Here is a 20473-nt window from a genome sequence, read left to right as displayed (position 1 = left end):
AATTTGCAGTCCAAAAACATTTTCATCAAGGAGGAGCCTATCCATGGTTGCAAGGATCTCTGCAGTTTATCGGATATTTCAGATCATGAGGCCTCGTTGGGTGAGTAGAAACCCATCATAACCATGCCAATATATGATTGTGCGGATTGTTTACTTTGGCCAAGTGCTAACCCATTTGCTATATCGGTTTCGTATGCCTTTATACCTCTTTTTTCTTGCGGTTTTCTTTATATTTTGTTTGTTAAATGGCATTTCGAGGTCTGGCGAGTTCTGATAACAGATTTCCAAGAAATGGAAATAATTGAAGAGCAAAATGTTGTTGATGAGCAAATGTTCAACAATTATATAGTAACTGCGCGTTATGGCCATATCTTGACTCACGTTGTGTGTGTTTATATCTTATGTATATTAGTCAGATAGATTAGTTTTGTTTATATATGTACGAATGCAGCAGTTCATCAGAATTTACCCATTACTGATCATAAGTTATTTCGTAGAAAATATTATTTATTAAAGCACTTGATGTGCGAAATATACCTATTTATTTTCAATAAATATCTGAAATCTTTTCAAGATACCAAGATGTTGGCATACGCTTTATTATTTTTATTTATAATTATAATTAAAATAAACCGACGAAGGATATTTGTCAGTCCTCACAACCGAGCAATATATGTTTAATGTTTTTTTTGCGACTTTATTATTATTTTTTGCCTTTTGAACCGAGCGATAAAACGGCAAAAAACAGACAGAGAGTGAGCGAAAAAGCGAGCCAAATAATTTGGCGATAAGATAAGCCAACAAAAGCGTGTTGCTGGAATAAAAAAGAACCCGAATAAAAAGAAACAATGCCGCAGAAAGATATTTAGCCAGTGTGTGGGATCGTTTGTTATGGCATATAGCATATATCGTGTGTTTTTATTATAATGTAGGCAATGAAATATACATAATTCCCAAGCATTCGCATAGTTTTGGGTTCATATTTCAGTGGAAAGTCACGTCGTTTGTTTCCGGTGGGCCCAGCCCCTTGGTTTCTTGAGCAACTTCCCACCCAAAACCCCCCGGCAAAGTGCCAAGCGAACTTGCACATATTCATTCAGTCAGTCACTCCCTCATTCACTCACTCACTCACTCACTCACTCACTCACTCACCCATTCATTCATTCATTTGCTCCTTTAAATGCTCCTCTAAAAAAAAAGAGATCTCTGCGCGCGGAATACATTTGCATTTGAAATACTCGAAATAAATATATCTGAGAAATGTGCAGCGCTACCTTTTCCCTCCGCTGCTGCTGTCAATCAGGCAATACGTCAGTCATTCACTCACTCACTCTGTCAACTCTTCGTATACGTAATGTGACAAAACATCGTTGTCGTTGTTTCTGTTTTTGTTGCTTTTCTTATGGCATGTGTCTAGTATATTTTATCTATTATTTCACACACAGTCTCGGGGCAGAAAGAGATTTCGTGTATCGGACAACGTTTTATGGTAATTTGTTATGCATCTTTGGCCTGCTGTTTGCGAGGCGAGAACAATGTACAAAATATGTGTTAATAATGGGAATTTTTCGGATAGTACTTAGTTTTTGGTGTGACGGCGATAAAGTAAGTCGGAGCTTGATGATGAAATTTAACCCCAGATTTGAAATTACTCTGGGGGAAAACTCCATAGCATATACTGGAAATTAAGAACTGATAAAAATATATATTTACTTTGGTGATATTTAGTGGAATTTTATTCGGAGATTATAAAAATGTTTAATAATATTGACTCTTTAGTTATTTAGAATAAGAATTATATATTCGAAAGAATAATACTATACTTAAAATCAAAACAATAATAATATTGAAAAGAAAACCCCTTATATCACAGCCATGGCAAAGATCAAAAACAATGCACTGCCATCTGTCCAAATCGTTGGGATTGAAACGATCTTAGTGCTGTTTAATGTTTATAAAAACAAATAATACAAATCTCGTGGGGGATTCAGTTTTTTCGTCGAGACAGTCACCGAAAAAGAAAAGGAACCCCGAAACGTAAAAAGTATTTATGTATTTATGTCTTATCGCTGCGTAGAGATCAACAAAGCGCAAACAATTTCAATGTCAACGCAAACCCAAGACTAAAGTCAGTGCCCAACTAAATATACAAATGTGTAGTGAACGAAGGGGTGGACCTGAGTTGCATGTAAATCATAGGATCGTAATTTGCAAGATAGTTTTTTGGGATTATTACAGAGCACATCTGATATTTTAAGATTTTAAAATATCTTTACATTTAAATGTTAAATAATATTACTCATACGCACTGTGATATTTTCCTAGCTTTATTTATTTTTAGAAAAGTTCTGGTACTTTTTTTTAATAGAGGTCCACCCTATTGCGCCTATATAGTGGTGTGTACCATTCTACATACATATCTATGTATTTAGACATATGTGGGACCCGGTCGAGTCCCTTACTGAAAACGACTGGCAGCCTGAACTTTTCGCTCGTCGCTAGAAGATCGCGGCCATAAAATGGCAACAGAAACAAAAAATAAATATAAAATCACAAAAACTAAAACAAAAAGGCGGAAAAAGCTGAAAAAACATGCAAAAACGGCGACAACTGCGCAGATGCTGAATGGAAAATGGGGATGGCACATAAAAAAAGGGGGAACATCGAGGGGCCAGAAAAAGCAGTGAAAGATCGAGAGCCAGGCACGTAAATTTAGTTTACATTATGTGGACGAAAGATACACTCAATACTAGGGCCACTCTAAAACTAAAAATTGAAATAAAAAAATGTATTTTTTAAAACTCAAAGAACGGGCCACTAAACTAAAATGCTAAAATATTTAAAAGGTTTTTTAAAAAAATCAATCTTTTTTTATGGTATAACTTAATGTAATTATTTCTCTTATTTTTTTACCTTGTTTCAGAATACTCTTTTTAAAATAAGTACCAAATATTTATTCTAAGTGTACGCAAATCGCTAAAATATTTAAAAGGTTTTTTGAAAATGCAGTCCCTTTTTTATAATATAACTTAATATAATTATTTCTCTTATTTTTTTTAAAGGAAAATACATTGTTTTAGAATACTCTTTTTAAAAGAAGTATCAAATATTTATTCTAAGTGTACGCAAAAGGCTGCCCTTATTTTAATTACATGCGCACACAGATACGAACGCGCACTCACACACGCACACTCGCCCGTCTTAATCATCTCTCATTAATCAAAAACTTTGAAAATAACAAGAAACAAAACGAAACGAAACAATAAATAAGGCAAATTAAATTTTTGCTTATTAAATATGTGCGCTATGATTTGTATAAAAAAAATATTCAAATTCAAGATCTTAGAGAGTGATAGGAAGAGAGAGAGAGAGAGAGCGAGCCCCACCAGAAGAAAGAGAGTGCGAGAGCCTGACGTTGACGCTGGCAGCGCAGTCGACTGCGCGAGCCCCACAACTTTCATTCATTTGGCTGCTCAATTCATTCATCCCCGCGCAGTCGACGTCGCTGCCGACGTCGCTGCGCCCCAACGCTCTCCCGCTCTCTTTTTGGGGCCTCTGTCTCGTCTCTCTCCAAGAAACACGTTCGTTTTCATTCATACTCGCCAGGCAACAAAAACAACAAAACTAGCTGGTTCTCGAAAGAAAAATAACAAAAAAAACAAAAAGCAAAGAAAACCAAAAAAGAATTAAAATGCAGTTGATGAATGGGGGAATGGAAATGGAAATGGGATTGGAAATGGGAACGGGAATGGGAATGGGGGGAATAAAAGGCAGCGACGAGTGGATCTTGTTGCTGTTGTCTCCCTCTCTGCGATTTTTTTTTTGTTGTTGCTTCCTCTGTCATTGGGGCTTGATGTTTGTTTCCTTCCTTTTTTGCGTGTGCCTGCAGCCCCATCCTCTTCTTCCTCTCTTTCTAGGCTGGTTCCTGCAAACCGGCTTCTTCCTCTTCTTCTTCTCGGGCTTTGTCTTTTGGGGCTCCTCTTTTATCGCTGCTCCAGCCTCTCCTTCTTCTGCTTCTGACCCTCTGTCGACGCCGCTGCCTCGGTCGCTGCCGCTGCCCGTGGGCGACTTTGGCTGGAAGTCCAACTGCATTCGTTGTTGCTTTTCAATACCCTGCAGTGTAGGGTGTTACGATTAAAATAGGTTGATTGTCAAGGGTTCAAAGCCTGGTCTAAAAACTAAAATTAAAGTTTTAGGAGTGATATGTTAAAAAACGTTATTGTTTTCAAAAGGACCCAGGATGTACTGAAAAGCCTAAAATTGGCAACTAAAATGCATTGAGTAAAAAATCTTTTTTGGGTGAAACTCTTTTTTTTTTGTGTTTATTTGTATATAAATAATGGTTTATCAAGATACACTCCTAAGAACCGCATTTGGACATCTCTAATATAAAAAAACCTAAATATTTTCCTTATAAACACAAGATTATTGAAATTTTTTTGTATTTTATGCATCTTAATTTTTCTAATTCTCCTTATAGAACCCATCAAGAGTATCTTAACTTCAGCCATACTGAGTGTTTATCCATCAGATATTTGTTTTCATTGTTTTTGTGCATTTATTTTGATTTTTAGCTGTTCGCTCTTGGGCCAACTTCTTATTTATTCATAATTTGAACTCCCCCCTTCGAGGCCCACCAGCCTTCCAGTCCCCTTCCCCTTCCAGCCATTCCACGCACAATTTGTGGGCAGCTGCTGCACATGGAAAAATGGAAAACTGGAAAACGAGTTGCCAACACACACTTGCTCGTGTTTCTGATTTTAAGTTTTTTGTTTTAATTTCAGTTTTTTGTTACCTTTCAAATTTCTTGTTCACAGATCTTTTTTTTCCTCTTCTGCGGTTGTCGTTGGTTTTTTTTTCTTGGTTTTTTGTTTTTTTTTTGGTTCGTGGAACTGCTGCGTTAACAACTTTTGGTTGTTGTTGTTGTTGTTGCTGTAGTTGTGCTGCTTCTACAATTTTTCATTCATTCATATTCACAGACATGTGAGTGTGTTTGTATGTATGTTTGTGGTTGAGTATGTGCGTTTGTAGTTGGTTATATCGCCTGTTTTATATTTCATATGCACGCCACTTTGTACTCACTTACTATTTGTGATATTCGTTTTGTTTGCTTATTTTTCCCTGCCTTTTTATTATTACTTTTTTTCTCTCTGTCTTGCCTTTCGGCGGTTTTTCGCCTGATTCTGCTTTATTCATTCATAAATTTTTACAGCCCATCGTTGAATTGTGTTGTTGTTTCGCCTGGAATTAATAGCTCGAGAACTTTTTGATTCATTTGAATTGAGGCCTTAATGGCGGCATAATTTGGTGCATTATTTCATTATGGCCACTTTGAGATCTTTTTTGCACATTTTTCTGATTTTATGCAGATACATTTATGAATTATTCGTTGTAAAATTAAGTAAGTTGGAATTATGCAGTTAGTTAGCATTGTATAATCCACACGATCTTAAGTTTTAGAGATGGCATAAAAAGAATTAGAATTTTTAACGATATCTTTGAAAAAATTTAGGATGTAATCCTTCTTAGACTTGAATTAAGTTTTGTTTTTATAATATATTTTATACGGCGGATTAAACCCCATATGATTACTACATTTTCCTACGTGTAGATGTGTACACAGAAAGAAATATCCAAGAACATTGTTCTTGAATTGAGAACATTCGTTCTTAAAAACCGTGTAAGTACATTTTGGTATCAATGTTCTCAATATTATTTATGAACTAATATTTATTTATGAACTAATAGTTAATTTGTTGAGATTTAAGATGTACATAAATACCACTTGATTCGAGCAAAATAAAAACATTTTTAGCTTGAAATTTTAGTTCTATTTTTAAAAACATTTTCAACTCAGATGAGAACGTCAGAATTTTCTCTGTGTAGTCAAATATGTAAATCGCCTACAAAAGACAAACAGACTTTATCTAATCACGTTCCCTCAACGTCTCTATTTCCATTTCCATTCATCCGCACCAAAAAACAATGTTATCAAAACAAAAGCGCTTTTCTTTTTTTTTCTGACTGTGTAGAACGGATGTGTCTAAATTGAGTGCATCCCATGGACAAATTAGCAGCATTTATTGTAAAAGTTGTAGTTTTTGTTGCTTTTTGGGATTTTTCGAGTTGTAATAAAGCCCAGTCCATGGCTAATCGGCACGCTCCAAAATGTCGTAATGCCGTAAGAAAAGGGCGAAAAGAGCAGCAGAAAAAATAAAGCCATAAACAACTGACCCAGCACAATAATCAGGGTAACAACTTATCAGGCAACCCTCTCACGCGTGCGACCTTCACCAGTTTGAACTTTACCTAAACGAAACTCACTTTTTTCGCTCCAAATAACTAAAAACCCAAGAAATAACCAATGAGCTATACGAAAAACACAAAGAGCACAAATATTTGTGACTGGCTGATAAGGGGGCTCGTTATCGCAGGAGGTGGGTGTTTTTGGGTGGAACGAGGGGGGGAACAGGCACTCTAATATTATAATGCACTTAGCCTACACCTTGAAATATTGGGCCCCAAAAGACATGGGAATCACCTTTCAATTGTTTGTAAACCACGGTGACAAGATGATAGGAAAACATGGGAACTTACCAAAATTGGTTTCTGCATTACTATTACAAAAGACATCATACGACATTGTTGTGATATGGTAAAAATATTTGCTTATTAGGTTTTTCATTTATTTATTAATAGAGCTTGAAATTTAATTGAAAGAGATTTGAGTGGCACCACATAATAAATTCTTTTGTTATCAGCTTTTTTTATTTATTTCTATTCATAGCCTAACATTTACCAGAAAACTATTTGTGAGATTGGTTTTTATTATGGTTCCTTATCAATTTGATTAAGCCTAATACATTATGACTTATTTTATATTTTTGTTTGTTTTATTTTTAGACCAATCAAAATTAAGTCGGTTTATTTGAATGACATTTTTTGTTCAATACACATTCTTAGCTTAGGGAACATTTTTATTTGTTCTAAAAAGAAATAAATATAATTTTTAAGAATATATAACTTTATATGGGATGTCACAAAATTGTCTTTTAAAAGGAAATCGAGCTAAATTTGTATAAAAAGTAGGAATATCTCCCGAATTTCGCCAAAAGAGATTTTCGTGTCACAGCCATATTAGACTTATCTACATATATTTTACATGCATCAGCAGCGACATCTGGCGGCGAGAGGCCAGCATAAAGTCGTTTTAAGTATAGCATACTTTGAGGGGCCGATGGAATATGCTAGAAAAGTATTGCATACCCTAAGGCAAACTAAAAGAAGGAGATCAGTTAAAAATGCAACTCCTTACATATTTGTATACCCTTTCAGAGGGTATTATGACATCATCGCAGTAAAGGAGACAATTCCGGGACATTTATTTACTTAAAAGTCGGAGTATCGATATTAAAGATGATATCCAAAAACCCAAATTTAATGTCAAAATCTAACCTTGAGTCCCATAAAAAATATAACATACGCATTTGATTTAATGACCATCTCAACAAAAACAAAAATCGAAAACATTTTTGCAAAGCCTTAAAAGTAATACGTATTAAGAAGAAACTTCAACGCGTGCCATCAACAAATTATTTTATAATTTAGCCAAAATGAATAAAAAGCGAATTTCGAAAAAGCACTTATGACCATTTCGGGATCAATTCAATTAATCATAAATGCCAAATATGGAGCAAAACTACATATATCAGTGGAGAAAAGGAAACCGAAATGCCATTAGGAAATGCTGCAAGACGCGGCTAACAAATATGAATCAATTAATGCAACAAAAGGCAACCTGTCCGCAGACGACGAATACTGGCTAAAAACTAACTCACACAGATACTTCGGGCATCCAGATTAGATGTGTGGATGTTGGGGCAACAAATTGCGGCAAATGGAAACCCGTTCTTGGGACAGCTTCAATTGCATTTTATGATTTACCAACCAACGAACCAACCGATCGAACAGCCGCAGCACTCGAGCAATTGATAATGCAATCGATGAAAAATTGAATCATACAGGATCTCGATCCATATAAATATGTTTTTGGTAAGGCAGAGGCGGTGGAGGAGGAGGGGGGGACTATTGGCCATTGGGAACACCTGCCTTGTCATAATGATTGTGTCTGCACAATTTTCCAGTTGCCTGCTTCAAAGTTTTCCAGGAGGAGTGCGTTCTATCGATTCGGCGATCAAAGCCCGATGATCATCAATTCAAGCGTGTCCACCTGGGCTCTCTAGCTATCCATATACCTCTCTTTCTCTCTCTCTCTGTTGGCCAATTTAACGCTGCTACCCCTTTGGCCAATTGATAATTTAACGCTTCAATTGGCCCAAAAAGAAGCTAGCTGCCTAAAACAAAGGGCGATATATGTGAATTGGCCCATTGCCTTTGTGGCATGTGTATAAAACTATATGAAGACCCTATTTTCTGCCATGTCATAATTCGTTCAGCATTTTAAATTAAAGTTTTTTCGGGAACCCAGCGTAATGCCTAATGGGTTTTTGTGCCCTAATGCCTTTTCTGCAATTGTCATTTGAATTAAAAGCCATTTCGTTGCGCTACTTTTAACCTGAATGGTGGACCTCTTAACTAAGTCTATTGCTAGATCCTATCCTATTAACTGGGTTTTAAGTTTGATGATGGAACCGTTTTCTATTAACTGCTCTGTGAAAAAGGGTTTACATATAAGTTTTAAGTAATCTTATTAACTGGTATGTAATGGTTATGATATTATAGTGATATATGATTGTGATATATCTATTCCTTCTGTTATCTTGAATTATTTCTAAAATAAATCAATGTAAATGCCAATATTGTACAGTTTTATGCCTGCCATCATACCATAACTTTACTAAAAGGAGATTTTCTGATTTGTGAATAGATCCCAGCTAATCAAAGTCTTCTCAAATCGAATCCCATAAGTAACATCTTCATTGCAGATCCTCCACACTTGAGCTAGCTGAACAATTCTTTACCCCCGAACAATGTCGGCACTGGCGCTTTTGTGTCTATTCGAACCGAAAATTCTCTAAACAAAAACAATCGATAAATTTCCATAGAAGATTGCTGCAAGTGGCCGAGTGGCTAAGACTAGGGATGCGGGATTGGGAGGTCGTAGCGCCATTCGCACAGTGGGTTACCTTTGATGCCGAACGCAATTTATCAACGGATTTTATTAAGTGTTTTCGTTGTTCGCCTGCATTTGAAATCCTCGCCGCCTGATGTTGACCATAACACCCACAATCGAACCGAATCGCTTCGCACTGAATCGGATCTACTTGTATCGGAATTTGTGCGAGAATCGGTGACTGGAATAGGAAATTGTATATAGTAGGGGGAATATATTTATATAAGTAGGTACAGTGTGGTTCGGCGGTAAAAGGCACGAGCGGAGAAAAAAGACATGTCATTTATCTATTATTTTATTTGGTTTCCTATTTATATTCATTGCTTGATATGATAATATTCAATTCAGTTATAATGACTAATATCAAAGTGATCAAATGAATCATCTTCTTTATACAATAGTCTCAAGGCTATCATGTCCAAAATATGTATACTTTCTTTTAATAATAACAAACTGGCTTTCGACTAGTTATAATTTCCTTACAAAGTTATATGAATCTGTTAAGGTCTCTATAATACCTTTACTTCATTTACATCTACAGTATTGAAACGCACGGTACTTGACTTTGTATATTGTGTGCCTGAGATCGGAAGTTAATTTATTCGAGGGTTAAGCATTTAGTTTTGTTTATTTGAAACCGCCAAGATTTGTGGCTTTGCACATAAATTTGTTTGTCAATGGACCTTTCTCTTGAGACCACCCTACCTCCCAAAACCCCCAGCCCCAGCCTGCTATATCTTTCTTTAATTTTTTTTCCCGTTGGCTGTTGAAATCCATTTAGTTATATATTTTAATTGCGTTCGGTTCATTTGTTTAGGTAGCCGCAGCATCGCGCTGAGGAGTGTGAAAATCGTGTGCCTGCAACTGCTGCAGCAACAGCAAACATCGAGGGGGAATATGGGAGTATCTGGCATCAGCCTGTACTTGGTCCGCTTATTTTAGCCATGGCTAATGCCAACAAACACTCGACTCGATCGCACGCAAGCTGCAACTGCGAGCAGGTGAAACTTTTGCCATAGTCCAAAAGAGGGGGGGCTCAGGTGTTTTAGGGGGCCATTTGGGGGAGTGGGCAGGCCGCTGGTAGCAGTTTGAACAGCTGACCAAACCGCTTTTGTGGCGGCATTAAAACATAAAACTGGTTGACTCTCTATGGGTCCTGCTTTCGGTTCGGATCGGTTGGGGTCTCCTCCCTCGGACCCACGGCTCAGAAACCCCCCTTATTTTCTGGTATCTCTCTATTAAAAATAGTCTAATGATCAATGCCATGGGCCAAGCCGCTACACTAAGAATCAAAGAAGTCCTTAGGTTTAATAATCTTGGAATCCTTAGGAACCAAGAGATTTTTACAGCTCGCAACAGAAATTGGATCTATGAAGATTTAGTGATCATAATTTACCTTTGAATTTTTTTAAGAACTAATATATCAGCTATAAGCAAAAGCCCTTACTATAGTTTGAATATTGGTTTGAACTATGCGTTGATTCTTGAAACTTTAAGGAGAGTTTTATGTTTAAAGGTTCTTGAAAAATATTATAAAATTAGGAATATATGATTGGACTTATACGAAATGTTTTAATTTCAAAGTATTAATTTATTTATTATATATTTATGAATTAAATAACCCTATTTTCCTCTCTGTGTTATATGCAAATGTAGGGGGCCTCAGCGCAAGCAGGAAGGCAAGTCTAGGGTCCAGTTTGAGCATCCTCACGATGATCATTGTGGTTCTAGGGTTCTATACAGGCCAGGTGCTAAGATAAACCCAGGGCCAGGGGTCTTCGGGGTGATGGAATCTGCAGATCGGGAAGTCAATCCAGTTGTTCGCCCTGGCGTGGGCTTATTACCAACCAACAAATTGCATCTTCATTTCGAACTGCAATCTGTGGGGAGAAGAGTTATCACCATGACCCCTGCCTTCGGACGGGGCATCCTCCTATCTCACCAATTATGTTGCCAACAATTAAGTTAATGCCGTGTGGGCTTTCAACGTGGCGCCAGTCTTCGCTATCTTATTTAAAAAACAATTAATATTTTGCCTCTTTTGGGTCTTTTAATTCGGTTTTTATCATCCGCCACGCAGCGGGATGGCTAAAAGTGCCTTCCGTCACACGTTTCGGGGCCATTTTCGAAATTCAGTTATCAATTAATGGCCAAATATATTTGTTCAAATAAAAACAAAATGCCGAAAACGTCGAGACAAAATGTTTTTACAGCTTCTGATACATTTAATTTCAATTCATTTGGCATCTTAATTTATTCAAAGCCGTTACCAAATGGATACTTAAGGCCACCACTCGATTGAGATAATAATGTCTTATGGAGTCTTGAGTCTGAGGTTTTAGTTAGTTTTGATCTTTTCCCCCTGGAGTGTGTGAAAGCCATTAAAATTAGTGCTTGGGAAATGGAAAATTTTATGTACTTTGAAAATGGGAATTATATATGTTTAATGGTTTGAGTTCAATGGCTCAACTAGTTTTGTTAAACACTCCTTTTAATTTTTAAGAACTTTTCAATATATTTTATAGTAGTAATCTCAATGTGGTTAAGCTTCAATGGAAATTTTCCCCATTTGCGATCATCTTTTCGCTTTATTATCATTCTGTTCGCGTTCCGTAATGAATAATTATTGCTAATTGATGCTGATAAAAATGAATTTATGAATGTGTTTCTGTCGCTGTTGCGGTCACTCTTCTATCAATTAAATTGGTTCGACGCGGACCTGTTTCGACCAGTTATCAAAGATGAATGAAGGAGCGAATCGTTGGGTAAATAGCGGCTATTTTGCCTTGCCAACAGTCGGGATTATCTGGTTAACTCTCGAATAATATACGATATTTGTGTATCAAGATGCGTCACTGAACTGAGCCGGTCGCCCGATTAAAAGAGCAAAAACAAATTTCATTCATGATTCAAGATAGGCCCGCGAAGGCTTCGCATTTGCGAGTATCTGAGTACTCGGGTAGCATATATGGACTATAATCTATCTGCATGGCAGGCCATAGGCACAGGCACAGAAACAGTCACAGGCACACAAACAAAAGATACTCGCACACACATGGAGCATATTTAATTTGAGGCAAACTAGCAATGATTAGGAACATCCGGTTTACTAACCGAAAAACCAACCGAACAAGCGAGCAAACGAATCAGCGGAGCCAACGAATCCAACCCGGGCTGTCCAGGCATAGGCATCCCATTCCCATTGAACAGTAGCTGCACTGAAAGAAATTCTATATTTAATCATATAAAGGTGTCACTTGATGGTTTAGGTAACCAAGTAAACAGTTAGTTTATATCTGGAACGAAAAACTTTGGTATTATAAGAAATAAAATGTGAGAAATAAAAATATCCTTAATAAAATGTCTTTAAGAATCGTTGATGAGATCTTAAATTAAAAGTCATAAAGGGTTCCTTAAATCATTAAGAATATATTATAAGATCTCCAGATCTCAGTTCAAAATATAATACATTTTTTCGGATTTCAAAAATGTTATTGGTATACCTGATTATACTAGTAATTCCTTACCTAGTTGTAGATCCCATACTTTTATTCCCAGTGCTTTGCGACAACAGCAACGACACTAGTCCCATTCAACTTGATTCGTTCTTACGAGTATATGTCTACGCCATCATCATCATCAACAGATGCAACGTGATCATCATCCTTAGCAGTTGGGGCATCTTCATCATCGTCTCATTGTGAACTGCTGATGGTGAACGTTGTTGGAGATTCATGGATGCTGGATATACTACGAACTGGAGATGGAGATTCTGGATGAGTGTGGGGTGCCGCTGTTGGACACTGGAAGCGCCATCCGTCGGGGCCAAGCCTCTTCAGCCTCAGTTCTGGACATAAAGCAGATAATAATGTTGTTCTTCTTGTGTTCGGCTCTGGATGCTGTGAAATCTTCTGTTTGGAGTTTGAATTGTGTGTAATTTGTTTGCTGGCTACTGCTCGGCTACTGTATTTTCCATCGCGGCCTCTGCCCGAACATCTCTACACGATCATTTCGTGGAGTTGGGGGTCTTAAAGAAGAGGGTTCTCCAGATGATGGGACTGGGGGGGGGGATCTCGAGAGGTATCGGGGGGGACTCTTTGTTTGTTGTAAGCCGCGACAATCGACGGCAACTTCAGCTCAGCTTAAGTCTTCTTTTTCTTCGGGAGCTTCTCTCTTTGGGGGCCAACAACTGATCCGATCGGCATCCGATCGTTCGTGTTTATCTTGCGCTTTAAAATGTGAAGTCCCTCATGCCGAACACCTCCTTTAGCCCGTACCCATGGATATAACTTCTGGCCGCTTCCTTTCGGTGCTTCATTAGAGCTATGGGGGAATTTTCTTTGGTTACGCTCAATTATTGATATTCATATTGGTAAATTAAATTAAATTGGAGTCGAGAGCTCTATAAAACTGGCTTAAGCTGCAGGAGATTAATGCTCCTTGGGCTCCTTAAGTCTATTAATATTTTTCTAAATTAGCAAGCAGTCTGTAGTTACTCAATTTTACGTTGATTGGGTTTGTTGATTGATTTTCTTAGAGATCACTTGTAAGAAATTTATAATAATCTTAAGATGATTTCACAAGATTGCGGTTGTTTGATATCTTGCAAATCAAATATTGTTTCTTCCGTTTACCATAAATTCAAATTAGAACTGTAATTTTTTTATTCATAAGTTCCGTTTCTTTGCCAAAATCATTCATTAGAATATAAAACTCAATAATCTATGCGTATTTCCGATCGAGAACCGTTTTCTACCCATCTTATTGGGTGAGTGACCCTATTAATTATGAAAGAAATAACCCCGTATGCCGCTTCCCATTGATATCTGCATATCTAATTTATGCGTAAACTACTGATTTGATTAAGAGGAACTTGTGAAAATATCAAACCGAACTTCCCATAGCAATTAAAAGCCAATTAAGGCGATATCATCCCATCATAATCGAGGCAAACATTCGCCAATACACGCAGAACGAACTAGTTTTATTTTTTTGGTTTTGTTTTTACCTCAGTTACAAGTTTCTACACATTCATTGATTAAAACAAATTGATAATTAATAACTTCGATGGGTGCAGACAGGTAAGAAGAAAAACAACGAAACGAAAAAAAGAGCGGAGACGAAGAAACTAGTTTGGCCCGGAAACATATCCTGTGTCCATTAACTGTTTTACGTGCTTGACAAACTTCCGCAGTGGGAAAAAAAGAGTTTGCTTTAGTTTTTTTTTTCTCAACCCACTCGGCTTCCTTTGCCGCTGCTGTTTCTGCTGCGGATGCTGCAAATAGGTTGGACCTGGGCCCGGCCTGTCCAATCCCGTCCGAAACCCCACTTGACCACTGGAGTTGCAGTTTTCTAAGCTGATTTGAATGTCAGATAGATGTATGGCGGCCGGGCAGCAACTTTCGCATTTCATTTGGCACGGTCTCGAGCTCCCCACCACATCATTCACTTAGCCTCGCTTTGCTTTGCTCAATATCTGGCCAGTTGATCGGCTCCCCCAGCTCTATAAGCCGTGCTCCGGGCATCCAACTCCAGCTAAAGTCCCAATCCAACAGCTCCCAAACCCGAAAAGAAAAAGTTGCATGCGTTTCTGCAATGACTATTTTTGCATTGCCTGTTTCCTTATCATTGGATACCCTGAATTATTTAAATGAAGAACTCCTTGTTTTACGAGACTTGTATGTCTTCTTAAGCTAAACAAAGAAAATTGAAACAATTTGTAAGGATTTATAGATCAATTGAACTTTAATTATTTAACAGGCTTTAGTATATTATATTATAATAATTGATAAGGATTTGAAAAGTAAGATTTTATAATATAATATTTCATATACGGTATATTATTAAATTCAAAATATGAAACAAAGGATCTTTGAGTATTTGAAACTCTTGTAATCGTTGGATAAGACAAAAACAATTGTATTTTATGATACCTTTTCATTAAAACCATTCTTGTGTTTTGAATACTCAAGGTTGTATAGTATATCAAAGATTTAACCACCCTCTATAAGCAATTCCCCGTTTAAGGGTATTCCAGGTTCGTAACTTTCTCGGTTGCATGGAAATTTGTTGCGTTTGTTTTAAGTTTTTTCTCACATTGACCGGATGAGCAGCTGCTGGGGATCAGGTGAGGATGAATATAATAACATAAACCCCAATATCAACAACGGCAGCGACGGCCGATCGATCGAACGAGCGAATGAACGAACCAAACTGACGAAACCAGTTCCCATTGAGAAAACGGCGAATTGCCCAGGGGGCCAAAAGGAGGTGGTGGTGGTGGTGCTGCTGCTGCTGGAGGAGATCAGGGTGGGGGACTCCACTGGCCACTACATGAATTAATCACTTCGTTTGTAGTGGACCGAACCGATGGGGAGATCCAATGCGAACCGAGCAGAGCAGGCGGGTGGCTGGTGGACCCATGGAACTGGCATTACCCAGCATGTGCGGATGTGGATGTGCGAGTTTTCCAGATCAACGGATCTCCCTCTGTGTGAATGGAACCAAACATATGCCTGTGTGTTTTCCTCTGTGAGCGTGCCAAGATTTTATGAATGAAATGATCGACAGCTGAATTGCAAAATCGTTAAACAACGAAAAACTCTCGATATTTGTTGCTGCTCTGGGTGTCCATTGATCCAACAGGTCGTCCATCGCATCGAAACCGATCATCACGATCGGCAAGATCATAATAATCATCATCATGATCATCGGTCCAAGTCACAACGTAGCGACGATGGAAATCTAATTTCTCTTAATTATATTGCCAGCGATCTTGCAGACTTAATGAGTGTTGATTAAAATTTGTTGTTGTTGTTGTTGCTGTGTTTGTGTTTCCCAATGAACTAGCCCGAGATTTATGGCCATGCATATAAAGATTTATATATATAGCCATGGATGGCCATAGATTTACTTGTGATTTCCTTCGCTGTCAATGGATAGTTTGGCTGTTGTTTAAATTTGGCAAAGATTTTGATGTGAGTTCGTTACGGAAAGACCTGATCCGTTGGCCAGTCAATTAATCAATCAATCGGTTCAGCATTACACCTTTTTGATAGTCAAAATGACTTGGGTGGGGATTATTGAATGTAATAATGGAGATTTTTATTTTAACTGTATAATATTTTAAGAGCTAAAAAGAAAAGAAATTGGCATCATTAAAAGCTGTATTTCGAATTGGCAGCATTGGTATCGCTTTGCAATAATGGGCACCATTGAAAAGATGAAAGAAACAATTCCAAATGAATTCTAATTAGATTTTGAAAAAGTACTGAATGAAAACAAATTTGTAACATTACGATTTATTTCTATTGGAGATTTAGATTTTTACTCTATAATATTTTTATAAGCTAAAGAGACACGAAATTGGCATCATTGAACGCTGTACTTCAAATTGGCAGCATTGGTATCGCTTTGCAATAATTGGCACCATTGAAAAGATGAAAGAAACAATTCCAAAGGATATTCTAATTGGATTTTGAAAAAGTACTGAATGAAAACAAACTTGTAACTTTACGATTTATTTCTACGTCATACATGCCACCTCCCGCAATATAACCTATACCTTATGATCGGCTCAGATCTACAATCACTTGCCTAAACATTTCCTTTCATAAAACACTCATAACATATCTTTGCCGAAGTGTTATAGAGGGATATATATAGAATGCCGATCGCTAGACCGCTGATTGCACTTCAAACAGTTGCCAATGTGTCTGTTTGATATCAGACATTCGGCGATGCCTTCCGTTGCAAGCGGCATGTTGCACGTTCCACCCCCGGCTTCTCCTGCACTTATTTCACACCTTTCGGGCATTATCCCGACCCCGTAACACCACCACCCACCAATAACACCCGAGTGCAATGGCAACAAACACGGGAGTCGAGCTCTTTGATCTCTGATCCAAAAGAACATACCCCCCTTCCCCCACCCCAAGTACAACTCATAATTACTGGAAGAGCGCGCAGGAAGAACAATCGAAAGCATATAGATAACCCCCACGGATCATAAACTTTGATTTTTGTGGGATATTTTTTCAAAATTTCATTAGGGCTTTTTCCTTTATTTGTCGTTTGATGTTTTTCCCCACCAAAAGCGGAAAATAAACAATGTTTGCAACTGGAATTTATTGTGCCAAAAAAATAAGAACTGCGTTCAAATAAATCGGTTTAGATATCGTATTGGATGTAGTACATATATTGGTACTAGGTTTGTTTGTTTGTAAACATTGACAAGTTCCGCTGAAGTTGCGATTGCAGTAGTTGGAAAATCGGAAAATTTGAAATGGAAATTTGGAAATGCCGCGCTGTCTGTTTCGGTTTTCTCAGCTTTGTAGCTGTATCTTCTGTTTGTGTTCCTTAATGTCTAGGCTTTGTTTTTCTTGTTGAAACAAAATACCCATAAAAATTTGAAAAGCACCAACATTTTTTTCGTGTTTTTTTCTTGCTGCCTTGAATTTGGTTTCCTTGGAGCATATTAAAAATGAATTTATTTGCTTTTAGCCAGAATATCGGGGAGGTGAACAAAGCAAAAGCAACCAAGCAATTTGGGTATCTGGGACATACGCGATTGATCTCAGTTCCGTTTGGCATTGTCTTGCCCTCTCTTTTCCGCCGAGATCGTGCCCTCCTGCTCGCACTCCAAAATGTGAGAGTTTTCGTTTGATCATCAATTTTATGGCTTGCAATTGTTATTGGGGATTTCCACCGATTGACTTTGGCCTGTCCATATAAATTTGTATTCTCCTGTTGATCGTTTGCTAAATAAACATTTTTACTTGCTGCTAGTGTGGATGGAAAAAACAACAACAACAACAATAATAATAACAGCCGCGATAGCTGCCAAACGTTTCTCACTTTCGAGTCAAATAATTGCTGCGATAAAGTTATGTCGGAAATATATATTTTCTGTTGGAAATTTTAATGTTCTTGGAATTGCATTTCAAGCTGAAAATTTCTTAGAATATTGGGTAAAACATATTTTTTTATCAGCAGATTTGTGGGGAAAATGAAGCTCACTCAATTTACTGGATTCGCTGTGAACTATGGAAGCTGATTTATCATTATGAATAAATGCAATTAGACAAAGTGTCCGTCCGTGTCCGCCCACCATCAATTTAGAGAACAATTAAACAAGAGATCTCGAAAAGAAGGCTGGTGAATTGGTTTTGTATGTGAGATTTCCATGGGCTAATTGAATGGAATTAAAATTGAAAGAACCAAATTAAAGGCAGCAGCACTTGGCGACACAAAATAAGAGGGGGAGCGAAAGTAGCGAAGGGTTTCCTAGAATCGTTGGCTTTATCGGCAGTGAGTCAGAAATGTTTGGTTTATCTATCGGTGGCTAAACATAAGGTATACAAATATATCGATTTGTGGTGGGTCATGCTGTCTGAGGACTTTTTGAGGGCCGCTAGACAGCGGGTTGCCTTTGTTATCAGCCATTGGATTCACTACCTGTTGCAGTAGTGACTCAGTCCGGTTCGAAAAACCCAAGCTCAGTCCCCCTTGCAGAAATCAGCGATGAATTTATTTAAGGGGGGAGACAAGATCTCGGCGCGGCTTGAGAAATATTTTTGCCAAAAAATACAGCATGAAAAAATATTCAGTGGGGAAAAAGAGAAACCGAACAGAAGGAGCGAATTTTGGAATGATTTTTCCCACGCCACAGACGCCAAGCGAAAAGAGTCCTTGATCGGCTGAAGATTGGGGGATCGGAGGGGGTCAAAAGCCGCCAAAGGACGCCACAAGTCGGACATGACCCCAGCGGAGAGGGTATTATTCATGGCATCTTTTCGAGGATCATTAGCAGGTAAAAGCTGCAGGACCGCAGACTTATTGTGTGTTAATCTCTCAGGAGTCCCCTCCTTGTGTCTGTGAGTATCTGTGTAATTTGAGTCTTTTTAACATGCCATTTAAGCACAGAACATTAATATATGTTTGCATTTGGTCCTGTATTGGAATCTGTCAAAATAACACAGCGAACAATTCAAGTTCAAGTGCGTGGGAATTTTATTTTCTGCGAATTTCGCTTTCTACTTGGGTCACAAAAGAAGTCTAAAGGGGTTTGGTTGCGGTTGATTAATTAAGAGAGTTTTAATTGTATATATGGTTTTGGTATATTAAATTAAATTAGGACGATCAAGGTTTTAAAATATAATTAAAATGCCATTTAAAAGTAAGCACTTTAGTTGCAATATGATTATCATGATTGTATCATAGATTTTTTTGATCTAATTTATGCAATCTCTAAACTAAATAAGTTTCTTTTAAGTGTGATTTGTTTTTAAATATTATACTCTCTTTATAAAGAAATATATTTCCCTGATTTGCACTATTTATTATATCATATCATGTTATATATTTAAAAAATCCGTATAAGAATATCCTCTATCCATACTTAACAATTCTATTATTGACTGTTATAGCAAATAAAAAACTAATGTAATTGAGAAATGGAAGTGCAAATCCTTCTTAAATACTTCACTCTCTTGATTTTGGGACTATTCTCCCCTGATTTGCACTCCTAATCCCCCCTTCAAATGCCATAAATACAATCCGCTTTATACGCATTCAGTCCATGCATCATCCTCTTGTGCAGTTGGCTAAATAAATATTCCCATAATTATGGAACACACCTGAGGTGCAACACTTTTCATGTCCATTGATTGTCGAATGGGGCTACTACCTACCTTTGAAATTGGGCAATTAATTTGCGTTTCCCTGCTGCCCTCCGAAAATCCAAAAATGAAATGGAATGGGGAATCGCTCAAATTGGGTTCGATCGTTTTGCACCCTGTAGACGTGACGTACTGCATCTTCTCGAGTCTCGAAGAATCTCGGATGCAGCATGCAACTCACACTCACACACATGCCATTTAAGTGTTGAGTGTGTAATTTTATATTTCCGGTGTAGTAAGTTTCGTACGACAACTCCTCGGTTCTTTCTTTTTTTTTCTCTTATTTTTTTTTACCAGGGTCGCAGCTCACTCTTCTTCTTGTTAGCCAGCGCACTTCTCTTTTACACTTGCTTCGCCCCCTCTCTTTCTACTTTTGCTGTTTCAGCTGCAAATGTGCAACAAGAAGAAGCCGATCGTCTCGCTGTTTTTTTTTTATATAGCCTTTTTTTTTTTTTTTTTTTTTTTTTGTTTTGGACGTCGTCGACAACACACAATTCCTGCAATTATTTTTATATCGAAAACTCCCCGCACACACACGATACACACGCTCCGTACTCCCCCTTTTTCAAGACCCCCAACTCCAACGGATCGCCTCCTGTCATGCATACATATTTATTTATACTCGAATGTGTATTTTGTCGTAATTTGGCTGCACATTATT

General features: G+C 37.6%; 1 protein-coding gene across 2 annotated transcripts in view; it reads left to right on the top strand.

Moving 5' to 3' along the window:
• The window catches only part of LOC119554866 (ETS-like protein pointed), a 61005-nt gene that overhangs the window by 9091 nt on the left and 31441 nt on the right, over positions 1 to 20473 (top strand). For both annotated transcript variants that reach the window (XM_037865960.1, XM_037865951.1), the window contains exon 3: positions 10 to 100. In XM_037865960.1, coding sequence (XP_037721888.1) covers positions 10 to 100 — 91 coding nt within the window. The remainder of the gene's footprint in view (positions 1 to 9; positions 101 to 20473) is intronic.

This window comes from Drosophila subpulchrella, chromosome 3R (assembly GCF_014743375.2).
Source record: "Drosophila subpulchrella strain 33 F10 #4 breed RU33 chromosome 3R, RU_Dsub_v1.1 Primary Assembly, whole genome shotgun sequence".
NCBI lineage: Eukaryota > Metazoa > Arthropoda > Insecta > Diptera > Drosophilidae > Drosophila > Drosophila subpulchrella.
Note: the sequence above shows the minus strand (reverse complement) of the source record. Positions and strands in the feature narration are given on the sequence as shown.